The following is a 14,451-nucleotide window of genomic DNA, read 5'->3' as shown; positions in this document are numbered from 1 at the left end:
CAAAAAGTAAATTCTAATATCATTTTCCCTTAATTCATTTTCATTAACAGGTTGAACATTTGGGACTGCATTTTCATTTACACACAGCGCGTTGAGTGGTGCAAAATTCAATGTGGACTTGAAAAGGAATTTCGAGCTGACCACGCCCCCACAATGTTATGTTGAGGAAACAATAGCACATGTGATTCTTGAGTACAGTAAGCATGAAAAAGAAAGGATTAATATGATGAAGAAATGAGGAAAGTAGAAATCATGAAGCACATTAATAAAATGCTCAAGTGAGGTAAACAATAAAGCTTTCTTTGAATTTATTAGGGAGGCAGATAGGGTTAATAAACAAAATATAGAACTCTGTTCAACACTCCGGAGCAGGAGGTGGCGGTAATGCGCCTATTACGAGGTAACGCTTACATTTTTATATGCTTTTAGTCAAGTTAAAGACTTGATAGTGTTTAATGTTCACTTCTCTTAGATATTTAGAAGAGTTTGACATATTTTTCAGATTTGTGGTAACCACTGTTTAGAAGATAGGTGCATGTGATTAGTGTCTGCGAAGCTCATGTGTTTTTTACCAATGAGCGTAGTCTGTGCATACAGTTCTGAGATCAGTCTCCTCTTACTCATTTTGTGTTGCACAAGTCAAGGTGTTTGATTTATGCATTTTTAGAATAATATTTATGTGAACTATACTAAAATTTAATTTAGCTATATAGTATTCAAAATTTAGTATTGCAAACTTGTCCGGGTTTACAGTGCAATAAATCCAATGGAAATTCTTAAGTTGGTAATAATAGTTAATTCTGAGTACTCCACACTAAGTCAAGAGTAGATCTGAACAATTTTTTTAGTTACTTGAACTCAACAATACCATTTCACTTTTCATAGTTCTTTTAAGTCAATCGGTTTGCATGCTTTTTTTTAAGTAAGATCAACTAAATAGATTTTACAGTGTACTTTGAGAAATGCTTAAATTTGATGTGCCTTGTGATACAACTCATTACGTATACTGTATTTTTATGCAAATGATAGGGTAAAACCAGGGAAACACTTTTGACAGGATAAAGGCCCTCATGTATTAAAGGTTCCTTGAATTGAATTTGTCCTCCCACTACATTTATAAAACCATTTGTTACTACTTGCCGTAATGTTTGTCTGTTTGTCATTTTTTGACATCTGCTGGTCAAGGTAGTGAACAATATAAATATATTTGTTGAGCGGTGATGTGACGTGTACACACGGGCTGGGTTCAGCCATGTTTTTTAAACGGAAACAGTGGTGCGATCGAACACCCTGTTTTGATGACTTTTATAAATAAAACCCATAGATATAATTAACTAGATGCCGCATTAACATCTTTTTGGATTGGCAGTAGATCGTCCGCCGTATTGGAATGGTGCAAGCCGAGTCTCTCGAAATCGGTCCCGGCCGCATCACCGGCCGACAGCTCATCCCCCCTTGGCCGGCCCCCTCCCATTCCACGGACTTCTTAACTGTTGTTTCCCGCTACCAGCTCTCCACACCTCACCAGGTTCCAGCACACATGGGAGTAAAGGGAAATAAGGTTGTGGATAAAATAGCAAAACAAGCTTTACAAAGAGAAACAATATTCACGTTCAATTAAGTATATCAGAAATGAAGATTTGAATTTGAAATAAAGCAACAGAAGAATGGCAAGTAAGTGGAATATTGAAAAAATAGGTAGATCTAAGTAACGTAAAGTAAAGAAGAGGAAATACATAATAGAGCCAATTTAAATAGGACAAATAATAGGGATATATCCAAACGGATTATGTTAGAAAACAATAACACGTGATTCTTGAGTGCAGTAAGAATGAACAAGAAAGGAATAATACGAAAGAAGAAGTGAGGAAAAGGGAAATTATACAATTTTTATAAAATGGTCAACCCTTATCAAAAAGAAGTATACTGGAAGTCATTTATTTTAAGTATGCTTGTAAGCTTTCTTTAGGTAACCTTGCGTATATACTGATAGGTAACTATCAATACTGGTAGTACACTTCCAAGTACACTTCAAGGTGTATTGTTTGTAAACTACTAGTTGAAGTATTTTTATGAACGTACTATTTAGATATTATTTTGCACTTGAAATACTTGTAGCATACCTCTAACCGTAGTGTTCATGTTCAGATGACTCAAAATCATACAACTGAAATTTAGCTCTTTCTTCTAAAGAACAATTCACAAAGCAGCGTTTGTGAGTCTTTAAGCACTTGATAGGCATTACATTTTAGAATAAATAAAATTGTGTCCTCACTTAGAATCTGATTGTCCGAGCTGCACTTGTTAAAGAACTGATAAACAGACCAGGAGTGCTTTTTTATGTTCTATACATCCATTACTTGAATTAAACAAACTGACACAACTTTGAGAGGGTCTGGTAGATTTTATGTTATAAAACCTATGCAACACACAATACTTACCATCTATCCTTCCACTTGTTTCAGAACCCAACTTCTGCAAAAGAAAGAGAAAAGGAGTCTATATAATCCATAAAGTATGGAGTAATACTAAAAGCTATCTATAAATCACACATTTTCAAAAGACAAAATTTACATTACCATTACATATCACTAGTTCAGGAATTCATGTGTTAATCTCCATACTAGTCTATATTATACTCATAACAACATTAAATCTTCTACAAATAATATAAACAATAAATAGTTGCTTGTTTGCTAATCAGAATTCAACACGTAGAGAAATTAAAATAGAGAACTAACACAAAATGTTAACTTAGAACTCACTTAACATGACTGTTATGTCATTGAACAATGAAATAAAGCAATTCAGCAATAACAATATGCTAGAAAAGCATCAACATACCTCACCATTCTTCTTCACTTTCATTCCCTTCGGTAATGTTCAGATGGACTCTACCTACAAGCTGAACTGTGTAACTGCGCACGTGCACCAATATACACAAGGAACTTACACTTGTAAGTACATTTAATAAATTAGCATGTTGATTTTAAACACATTCTATAATTCAGAGTTGTCATTGCTTAGTTAAACTAAATAAAGAAAAAAATTAAATGCAGTTAATTTTTTTAAGAAAGCATTGAAGTTGCAGACATTTGTATTTATTTTATTCCAAACCAAGTCATACTTGTTACTGTGTAAACTATATGTAAATTATTTATAAGACATCAGAAGATTATGAAGTATGTAAAACTCTGAAGTAAATAAACTTAACTTACTGTGAAAATAATTGGCACACATTTGCTTAAGTGTTTTTAGTTGGTTGCCATGGTGTTGCAAAGGCGAGACAAGTTATGCACCAAAGTTTTGTCCAGAAAAACAACTGAATAATAAGAAGAGCACTACTAACTTTGAGAAAAATGTATTTGATAGGCTACTCAAGCAAAAAAATTGACACAAGTACAAGCCATGTAGGCTTTACTTAGAAGTTAAAAGATTAGGTACAAGAATAGGCCAAAATTTTTAACAATGCTCTTAGGAAATCTCAAATAAACTCTTGTTAATTTTTAACTCTACGAAGTCCGAAGTTTATCCAGTAGATAATAGGTAATGGTAACTCTATTATTCTTCATGAGTCGGCATTGAACTGGTTTAGTCAGTACTCACAGAAATGGCACAAGAAGAATACAAGGTGCTTGGTGATAAACTCTTCACATACAAAAAAATGGTTTTACCTTTGAAGGGCATTCATATCAATACGGTAGAATATGTGGACAGTTTGAGGGATTTTGAAATAAGGGATGATGACGTCTTTCTCATTACCTTCCCGAAATCTGGTAAGTCTATCATTTACTTGTTTCACAAGCAAAAGTGACTCTTAGTAGTTGACCTTACAAAATAAACCAAAGAACGCAAGAAAAAGCAGGCAAAAGGAAAATGTCTTTAAAATGTTGTTTGATGTAGCAATCTCTAAATGTTCGGTTTCGTTTTACTTCTAGCAAAAATCTTATTTGACTGAATCGATAAAATTTCAGACAATAAGTGTGTTTAGAAGGAACAGTGCATCCAAATCTCACACTTTCCTTTTTCCACAAAAACAGTTATTTTAAACTTGCTTTAGTCCCACTCGCAAATCTCTTTTGCATACTTTTAAAAATGTTCAACTTTAGTCCTAATAAAACATTCTTGCATTGCAACTTAATGACGACTACATTTTAAAGTAAAGATGAAATATATCTAAACAATCGTTAATTTTACAGGGAAATTTTAACATTCCTGAAATGAAATGATTGTTTATTTTAATATTTCACAAAATTGTACAACTAGAAAAGCAATCAGAGCTTTTAAAATTACGAACAAATATGCTATTGTTGATTAACCCTATACTTTTATTATTTATTTTATTTTTCTCTCTCTTTTTTGCTCCAAGTAATCAGACTCCGGCTTATATAATGTGAATGTTTCTCTTTGTATTCACGATATGGCATTAATAAAAGCAACAACGACATCAAAAATACATTCATTGGCTTCTGTTCTTCCTAAATTCGCAGCTGTTTAGCAGTAATTTCTGACACGACAACAGTTTGCATCATGTTTATCAGACATGTTTCTGAACTGGATTAAAGGTATATTTCATGAGGTAAGTTAGGTTAAGATATTTGTTTTTACAGCCAAGCTATAGTTTACGTCACACAGAACGTGAGCTTTCTGTTCACAATGCAGGTTACATTACGATGGACAATTGGTTGTGTGCTGTATTCATCCAAAACTACTGAAAATGACAAAAAGAGAAATGTTTGTGACAACGCAGGACATTATATGACAACAATATATATTTGAAGATGTAAGTGTTAAAACCATTCCAAAGAACGTACATAAAATTTGATCTGATCATCCGGGCTTGAAAAGTTTATGCAATGAATATCAAGGGAAGACATCTTTAATTCACCATTTGTTTGTTTCTTGAGTGTATGCTTGTTTTCTGTCCACGTCACAGTTTTTATAATGCAGTCACTAACATGAGATGATTTACACTGTGAAGATAAACCTCAGTAGAATTGTGGTCCGATAAAAGGAGTTCCTGGAAAGGCTGGACAAAGTGCTGAAAGTCAACTGGCTTTATGTCAATAACACATCCTCCTACATCAATATACATAATCAAAAGAAAAAAAATCAAACAATGTTGTTAGACACAGTATACATTGGACATTTTCCAGATAATACAAGAACACAATCTATCATGTATTTCTATTATTAGAGCAGATATTTCTAAAACCTTTCTTGTTTTAAGTGTTTGTGGCAAGTGACTCTGTCATGGTTCCACTACCATGTCATGTTTAATTCCTGTCTCAAGTGGAGCCATGGCATTGCCTGATGGTTTTATGTGGGAAAGACCTAGTTCTTTCTCGTGTCTTGTCATTGTTCCCTACATCTCGTTCCTCGTCAGCCTCTCCTTAGTGCTAATCCCCAGCACCTGTTGCTCGTTACCATCCTCTGTTTGTTTCCCCTGTAAAGAGTCCTCATGTTTCTTTGTCTCGTTGCTCGTGCATTGTATGCAGTACCTGTTCATGTTCCTGTTTCCAGTCGTCTTACCTTGTTCCTGTTTCCCGTGTCTAAGTGAGTTTAGTCTAGTGTTTGTTACCAGTGTTTGTCTTATAGTTTAGTCAGTCAGTGTTCTTGTTTAAGTTATATATATTCCTGTCCTGTTTTCCCCCTCGTGGGTTTTTGTTTTGCCTGTCTTGTTTTGTTGTGTTTATTTGTTAATAAACATCCCTGTCACATCTACCGTCCGTGGGCCCGTTTCAATAAGGAAGTTCAACCAACACCGAGTTAAAATCTGAACCCTGAGTTGATTTACTCAGAGAATCGTTACTCTGATTTTTCAGTTTCAGAACAGCTGATTTGAGTTAGTTTAATCAACCCTGAGTAAGTTCACTCTGGGTTACGCCCGTGCACCATGGCTATAAAAAGCCATCATCAATTGAGCGAAGATAGCACGATTCACCATGGCAACGGCACGTGACAAACAGCGCTCTGTTTATTTCTCGCCAATGGAATTGGAGGTACTATTACAAGCTTACGGTGAATATGAGCCGATATTTAGAAAAAAGAGCAACACAGCCGCAGCAGCAAAAGAAAGAGCGTTGGCGTGGGAGAAAATTGCTTCACGTGTTAATGCGTAAGTTTAAATGTCAATCACTTTTAAATTAATTTTGTTGAAACTGTCAAAATTGTAATTATATTGAGCTCTACTAAATCTCTCTCTCTCTCTCTCTTTATATAAAGAGAGAGGGAGACATTTAGTAGAGCTCAATATAATTACAATTTTGACAGTTTCAACAAAATTAATTTAAAAGTATATTATATATATTGTACACACACACACATCTACGTTTTTTTCATATAGGTGCAATCCTTCTGCAATTAAAAGAACTTGGCAGCAGCTGAAAATGAAATATAAAAACATCATTCAGTCAGGTGAGTTTAAAGAAATAAAATGCTCTTACTAGTATAGGATGCCTGACTGGGATATGTTTGATATATTACTTAAACAAGCCTTAAAAGTTATGAGGAGAACCGAGCACTATGGTATTCTAAATAATGTCTGTATAACAGCTATGCACTGGATTTGATAGTCCGTGAAACCACATCCAATGAAAGTAATCAACAGTTGTAATGGCCTACCAGAGAAAATTCTCTCTGCATATCTTAATTAGAGTAATGACAATAATTTGACTATTTCATGTCTACTCAGCCAATAGAAAGAGGGCAGAGGCACGTAAAACAGGAGGAGGTCCTGCACCACCACCTCTGACGGATGCAGAGGAGATGGCCTTGAGCCTCAACACTGGACGACCAGTGGCTGAGGGAATTCCAGGAGGGAGTTCATCAGAACCTCTTTCTCCCCAGGATACAAGTGCTTATATAATATGTAAGAGGCTTGACTATCTTGGTTTGTACAGGCTCTTATAGTTACCATAATTTCTCTTTGGCCTTTTTCTTTGTCTCAGCAGATTCTGATGGTAAGGTTAGCCTTGTGGAACCTCTTGTCACAACAGAACCCCAGGCAGTTGTAAGTGGCCTAACCCATGCTGAAAAATTTCAGGGCATTCTTAAAAGTGAATACTACACAAAATGCACATCTTCACAGGATGAAGGGGATGAAGAAACCTTATCCGCTGACACAGAGAGGCCTACAGAGGTAATGTTCATATCATGTATTTCCAAATCACACACTCCGTAGTAGACCTCTAGAGTGCTAGTTGGTAGATGTGCACGAACTGACATGCTTCTCATTTTTTGAACAGAGCATGGCAGAACAGGAGGAGGGTCCATCAAATTCTGACACCCAAATTAATGCAGTTGAGTAATGTTCAGTAAATGTCATTGTTTGAATCTGCAGAATTTTTTCGAACATCAACATCTAACCTCAGTCTTGTGTTTTTCAGTTGCCAGTTAAGGAGCTATATAAGCTCCATCTAATAAAAAAATTACAAAAGACGGATAAAGAACTTGTGTACTTGGACCGTCAGATTCTAAAAACAGATTTGGAAATTGAGCTCCTTAGGCACAAACTAGAGGTGGGTGTACAAAATAATGGAACAGTCTTACAACCTTATAGGGAATTTAACTGTTGCTTTTGTATTTGTAGGACATAAAGAAGACAAAATGAATTGTGAATAAATTGAGTTTATTTAACAGTCCTGTGTTGGTGTGGTTCATTAATTTGCAAAGACATTACGGCATATGAGGTCTCTGACCACCCTTCCATCCTGGAAATCCCCAGTGTGTATGAGGTCTGCTTCAGGATCTTGAGTTTGTAGGGCAGGGTGTTGCTCCCCTCTAATAATGGCAATATTATGAAGAACAACACATGCCACAATAATGTCACAAGCCCTTTCAGGGGTCACCCTGAGGTGGCGCAGGCACTGGAAACGTGATTTCAACAGGCCTATGGTCATCTCCACCCGGGCTCGTGTCCTGTTGTGTGCCATATTGAAGTGCTGCTGGGGGCCTGGCTCAGGTTCTGGGTAAGGGGTCATGAGTGTAGGTTGGCATGGGTAACCCCTATGACCCAGCAGAAGGCCATCCATCTCTCCTGTAAGGTCACATTGGTTTAGTTTTTTCCACAAACAGACATGACCATGTGTTCAGTCAGTGCATACATTTACTTACCTTGGCCCATTCTGTTGCTCAGAGATGACTCACGATATATCCGTGAATCATGAACTGAGCCTGGCCACTTAGCCTCCACATTTGTAATTATGTGTGCAGCATCACATATGATCTTTACAGTGACAAAAAAAGAAAGTGTTACTGTACTTGGAAAAAGGCTTTGAGATTAGGAAACATTAGGCCATGTCAGTGTACCTGCACATTAATGCTGTGGATGGACTTCCGATTGACATAATCTGCCTCATTTTGTGAAGGAGCGATGATGGGTATATGGGTGCCATCTAGGCACCCAATCACATTGGGAAATCCTAAAGGGGATTTTAATTATTAGCTTACCTCCAGAGGCGGCAGCAAGATGTTATTAGCAGAACAACATTTATTTGATCAGCCTAATTTAGAAAGATGTAGACCATTCACCTGCAATCATGTGAAACTCCTCTTTGATGGCTCTCACAGGTTTGTGGCCAGGAAACTTAACAAAAATGTGCAAAAAGTGCTTGAGAGCGAGGCACACTTTTCTTATCGCTCTGCATGCAGTTGCCTTGCTAACGTGTTCTGCATCCCCGGTGTTATAAAGAAAGCTACCATTAGCAAAGAAACGTAATGCCATACACAAAATCTGCTCAGATGTAAGAGCACGGCCACGACGAGTGAGGTTTGTGATGTAAGGATGAAGCAGAGTGTGTATATATGTTATGGACTGTAAAGAAAATCGGTATCGCTCAAATAAAAAATCCTCCGGATATGATAAAACATCCAAACGGGGCCTCACAATTCTCTCTCGACGTAAATGTAACTCTCTGCGAATTAATGCAGCTTCCTCATCTACGGGTTCATGAATAAACGGACATGCCATTTTAAGGTCTGTGTAACTTTATCGAGCGCGATTAGGAACGTGAATGAACAAACAAATGGCGTATGGAATTTCAACACCGCTCGCGCTTCGAAATGGGGGTGGAGATTGTAACAAACCCTGGGTTTGCGGAATAAAACCTGCTCCCGACCAGGTTAGGTTCACGGAGTAGGTTACTCTGGTTACTCACTCGGAGTATAAGATACCTCGATTTCTGAAATGGGCTTGACTTACCCCGCGGTCGCGGGTTTGACAGACCTCGCGTTCTGAAACCAAAAACCCTGAGTATTCCGTTTTCTGGGGTTGACTTACTCTGAGTTTGCACTTACCCTGCTTTCTGAAACGGGCCCCGTGTCTGCCTGCAATTGGGTTCTCACGCCATGTCTCACATTGAGAATCATGACAGACTCAAAGCTTGAAATGTAAGCAAAAATAAAAAGCTAAAAGGGGGTGTCATAGATATTTTCTTAGCTTTATACAGGTGAAATTTCACAAGAAGTATCATTTATTTCAGTGTTTTGTCGAGAAGAGCCAGTGTTAAAGTCCAAGACAATAATCATGGGATTATCTTTGACAATGAATTTATGAAATCAAAAATCAGCATAACCCCTTTCAAAAATCTTGTGAAAACTACCACTGCAGAAGAAATGTGTAAGTGTTTCTGTTTTAAGTTTAAAATTAACTTAATGGTCAGACGTCCTTATTAAACTTATTAATGAAAGCATTACATGGATAATATCTGTGCAATGTCTTAAAATTAATTTCCTTTACCTTATTGGGCAATACGAAACTATTACATTCTCACCATATTTTCTCAATAAAAGAGATGTGAAAAAATGGGCTTCCGTTTCACAAGTGCATTTGGACAGAAACAAACATTTTGGATGAGACACTTTCTAATAGGAAAATTGTTACATTTTCTATCCATAATATGTTCACCTCTAATAACAATATTTGCGATCTCTTTGCCAATCGAGTCATAAAGATGTGTTTTTAACAAGATGAAGCAATCTTATACTCTCCGTTTAGCTATCCATCACCGTTCCACACTCCAGCCCAGTATGTGAAGGGAATGCACCAAATATCTGTTTGCAAACCACCATAAATCTCTAAAAGAAGAAGCCGCTGTTATCGCGATATCTTGTTGTGAAGAAAAGGCGGATACGTTGAGAGGCAGGTTACCCAGGCAACAACCGCACGAACTGTAAACATTCATCAGCTTCTGTTCTTGTTCAATTTGAAGCAGGTTAGCAGATATTTCCAGACACAACTTTTAAGGTTTGTTTCATCTGGTAGCTTTTGGTATGTAATAGTTTACCTCACACAGATCGTAAACCGCCTTGAAGCTTTCCGTGTACGATCACGATTCTGGCTGCATTACGATGGTAAATTGGTCGTGCAGTACGAGGGGCTGTATTCATCCAAAACTGAAGAAAGAACTTTAAAAAATGCAGGACAATTTATCACTACAATATACACTGTATATATATATATACATATTAGATGAACATTTTATAACCATCCCTAAAAACGTATGTAAAAAATGTTCCGTGAACTGTGACGTGTGAATGTGTAATATCGCAGTTATCCACTGGGGGGCGTCATAGGTCTCGGCTGAAGAAAAGGGGAAATCTGATCTGGGCTTGAAAGGTTTATGGAGTAAATTTTAAGGGAAGACATCTTTTATTCACATTTCTTTTGGTTTGTTGAGTGTATGCTCCTTTTGTGTGCAGGTCACAGATTTATCATGCAGACACCAGATTATTTGGAGATAGACCTCAGTAGATTGGTGATCCACAACGAGAAGTTCCTGAATATTCTGGAAGAAGTGATGAAACTCAACTGGCTTCATGAAAGAACCCAGCCGGTATGTTTAGTTGTACAGTAATTGTGAGCTCTGTCAGTGCTGTACATGCACATTTTTTATATAGTCTGCCCTACACTTTACAATCAAATTTGTAGTTTTTTCGACGCAGATTTTCACATTTTAATTTCAGTTTACAAATACATTTTTGAGAGTTAGATCAGCACTGTGATCGACAGTTATTTTTTTATTAAATCTTTTTCAAATATTTCTTAGGGGAAGTTACAATTGATGGCAAAGACTCTTAGTTCCCTTGCCTCTCGTGCTGTGGAGAACAATCATTTCATCGATCTTCAAGTCCTCCTAGAACATGTAATCAACTAACTGTTACAATGTTTATGTAAAAATATGCTGTAACCAACACAGCAAACAGTGAAATTCATAATTGGAAAATCTTTTTCATTTTTGATAATCACTTGAAGGTGGATGTCAATTCTGAAGACTATATGGGATATACACCTCTCCATACAGCCTGTCAGTTGGGAAATGGAGAAATGGTTATGTTCCTACTGGACAATGGTGCAGTGAACCGCTCTAAACATTGCCCATTACACTTGGCCATTAAGAACAGGTAATCTCAAGCATTTATGTAATTTAATCAGGCTGTGAACTCAATGAGCTCCAATGATTTGTTTGTTAAGCTGCATTGATATTCAACTACTAAAGAGCCATTCATTCATTTATGTTGCCCCATCTTACCTTGGAAGAATCCCATAGTTTCAGGCCAAATTAATAGTTCAGTTTCTTGACAAGCATCAGGCGTAACACCAGACCTATTGAATGGGGGTGTTTCCATCTCTTCATGAACAAAAACTATTCAACTGTTCATTGTCAATTTCAAAAACAGTTTTCAAAGGTGGCTTATCACAATTTCACATGTTGAATTAGAGATGCTCAGTTGCACATACATGTAACTGTGATGGACTGGCAACCTGAAAGTGTGTATGGAAATAAATCTTTAAATTGCTCAAATAGTTCTTCTAGTATGAACTGCTCCCATATTTTTAGCATATAGACTGCTGTGTCTTGTAGGAATTTTCTAGTTATCGAGCTCCTGAGGTGGAAAGGGTTCACTGTTAAACTACACCCAGTGAGAATTGGCGTGGAATTGATCCAGTAAGCACTAATTTAGTCAATTCTTTCATTTTTACTAATAGAGTGGATCTAAAAAGTCTACACACCCTTGATCAGATTGCAAGGTTAAAACCTGGTTATTGCAAAAACATTATTTTCATTTAAATGATTCTTTTTGTTATTCACTTAAATATATAGGTTGCAATTTTACAGTTAAGGTGGAACATGTTCCGACATGATTCTTCTTGATTTCCTTTTTTACATGACAAAAAAACAGCAATTTTAACAAAAGTGTGTAGACTTTTTAGATCCACATATAACTGTATATAGGAAACAAGAAGCATTTTTTCTTAGATTACACACATTTTCTAAAATATATTATTTAACATATCTTTATGCCACAAATGGTTTTGTTTCAACTGTCCCTCTACAGAACAGTACGAAAGAGAGATCATGCGCTACTGCATGCCTGGTTTCTCTCAGGGGTGGACATGGACACCTCTGACTACAATGGGTGGACAGCAATGAAGGAGGCTGTTCGCTTGGGGGAAAACACCATGATAACCAAGCTAGTGCACTACAGAAGCACGCCACTGGTATAAAAAACTTTCTTATTGAACAATATTAGAAGTGGACATTATAAAATGATCTTCATGCTATTTTCTATAGTACAAATAAAAAAGCTGTTCAATCTTTTTTCTCTGATAATTACAACTGTATTCTTTTCTTATGTGATAATTACTGCAGAGCCTCGGCAGTTTGTTATGTATATGTTACTTTGTGCAAAATATTTATATTTTAAAACTGTTTGTGTTCAATTAAAGAAAGAAAGTTATAAGGATGTGTAAATGAGGAAAGACATTTTGTTTCATTTTGTTGTGAACTTTTTCTTAACTCATGCACACTTTTCCTTTCTCTTGCAGTCCTCTGTGCCCGTGTACAGGAGGAGAAGAGTCTCGCTTTAATCTTTCCCCTTCTGCAGACTCTCTGCCCTGTACTGTAGATAAACTTGTAAATAGTTCTGTTCTTTTTCTTTTTGTGTTCTTTTGTCAATAAGATTGGTGTTTTATCTGCGTTATAAATGTGTTTGAATAAACTTTATAAACTAACATGCAATATCATTTTGTCTTGCATTCTCATCATCGTTTTATACTTCATAGTTTTATTGCTTACTGTCGACTACAGCAGGAGTCATTATGCTTGTAAAAAAAGACTTTGTAAGTTATAAACTTACCAGACGTCAGCAAGGTAATGAAAAATCAACAAAGACGTGTCATCATCCCTTATTTCAAAATCCCTCAAACTATTCTTTGGAAACGATGTGTTTGGTATTTTTCACAGAGCACCTTTTATATTGAGTTCTGACTAAACTTGATTGACATGAAATGGTTTTTTATCGTATGCTTGTTAATAAGATGGGAGTTAATAGATCAACAAGAATCCTTCTCATGATCAAAATAAAACCAGGCAATATGCAAGACGTGGAAAAGGGCTTTTTATTGCTATAAATATGGAAGGCCATGATACAACACGGACAACCATAAGGTGATTAAACCAAAACGGACTGACACAGGACAAGAGAAACACGGGTTTATAAGGGAATTCAAACAGTGAGATAACGAGGAACAGCCAAAGAAAAGAGCTGAAAATCAGAAACCCCAGGTGAAACATGGAAACTGTACTGAAAGAATTAACAAGGTAACAAGAGGGGCGGGTTCAACACGGACTCCAGACACATGGCGAGCTGTCACAACAAAGCCATGTGCCCGACACAAACTGAGGACAGAGACAAAAAACCCATAGGTGCTAGACCAGACAGAAGCTTTATGTTATTATTGTCTTAGAATGAGCTATTTCTATCTACATACACCGCAGGTCCCCTCACATAGAATTCGTCATGCTCATTTCTTTTGGACTTCAGTGTTTGGAGACGTGAATTGACGTAAAGCTTGGCGAACAGTGGATAGTTTTTTATTGATAATAAAGTAAAAGAAGTGTCCATTAAAATTATGCATAGGATATAAACAGCTAAACATGTGCTGGAAAGTTTAAAACTGAATATTTACTACCATTGTTGTTCTTGTCATATTGAAAAAGAAACCATTTATTTTTTATTTTTCCATTGCATTCACACAAAATTGCTTTGGGTTGATATGAAACGGTTTATTATGAAGAGTTAAACATTGCTTTACAGCTGACGGGATTGGACATATTACTATACTTCAATGATCAAGGATTGGATAAAGATGTAATATATCTTATACATTTGTTAATTTCACTGTGAGATTTTGCATTCATTAAATGAAACGGTCTGACTCCAAACCAACATGTTCTCATCCAAAACTGAAGAAAGAACTTAAAAAAATGCAGGACAATTTATCACTACAATATACACTGTATATATATATATATATATATATATGTAACAGAGTTTAAATAATGTTGTTAAATTCATGCATTAATTGGGAAAACTCGACGTTGGCTGTTGCGTAACCTGCATTAGCATGCGTGATATTAAGGGCGGAGCTACGTCAACACCAGCAGA

General features: G+C 36.4%; 1 protein-coding gene across 4 annotated transcripts; it reads left to right on the top strand.

Annotated features, from left to right (window-relative positions):
- The first annotated feature begins 3,558 nt into the window (after positions 1-3,558).
- On the top strand, positions 3,559-13,015 carry LOC130430420 (L-asparaginase-like). 4 transcript variants are annotated; one of them, XM_056759525.1, is made up of 7 exons: positions 3,559-3,776; positions 10,702-10,835; positions 11,049-11,144; positions 11,255-11,403; positions 11,865-11,948; positions 12,340-12,502; positions 12,830-13,015. In XM_056759525.1, the coding sequence occupies exons 1-7, from the start codon at positions 3,611-3,613 to the stop codon at positions 12,869-12,871; spliced, it is 834 nt and encodes a 277-aa protein (XP_056615503.1). In that variant the 5' UTR covers positions 3,559-3,610; the 3' UTR covers positions 12,872-13,015. The 4 variants fall into 4 exon arrangements, with proteins under 4 accessions (XP_056615503.1, XP_056615506.1, XP_056615505.1 ...); XM_056759528.1 differs by lacking the exon at positions 3,559-3,776 and adding an exon at positions 8,583-10,214; XM_056759527.1 differs by lacking the exon at positions 3,559-3,776 and adding an exon at positions 8,590-10,246.
- Positions 13,016-14,451: the final 1,436 nt, after the last annotated feature.

Source organism: Triplophysa dalaica, chromosome 10, assembly GCF_015846415.1.
Source record: "Triplophysa dalaica isolate WHDGS20190420 chromosome 10, ASM1584641v1, whole genome shotgun sequence".
Taxonomy (NCBI): Eukaryota; Metazoa; Chordata; class Actinopteri; order Cypriniformes; family Nemacheilidae; genus Triplophysa; species Triplophysa dalaica.
This window is presented reverse-complemented; position numbering and strand designations above follow the sequence as displayed.

What these genes read in the sequence shown, in the direction of transcription:
- LOC130430420 (XM_056759525.1), top strand. Translation starts at nt 3,611, where the DNA reads ATGGCACAAGAAGAATACAAGGTGCTTGGTGATAAACTCTTCACATAC. An exon ending in CATTACCTTCCCGAAATCTG is followed by an intron (nt 3,777 to 10,701) that starts GTAAGTCTATCA and finishes TTTTGTGTGCAG; the next exon opens with GTCACAGATTTATCATGCAG. An exon ending in ATTGGCGTGGAATTGATCCA is followed by an intron (nt 11,949 to 12,339) that starts GTAAGCACTAAT and finishes GTCCCTCTACAG; the next exon opens with AACAGTACGAAAGAGAGATC.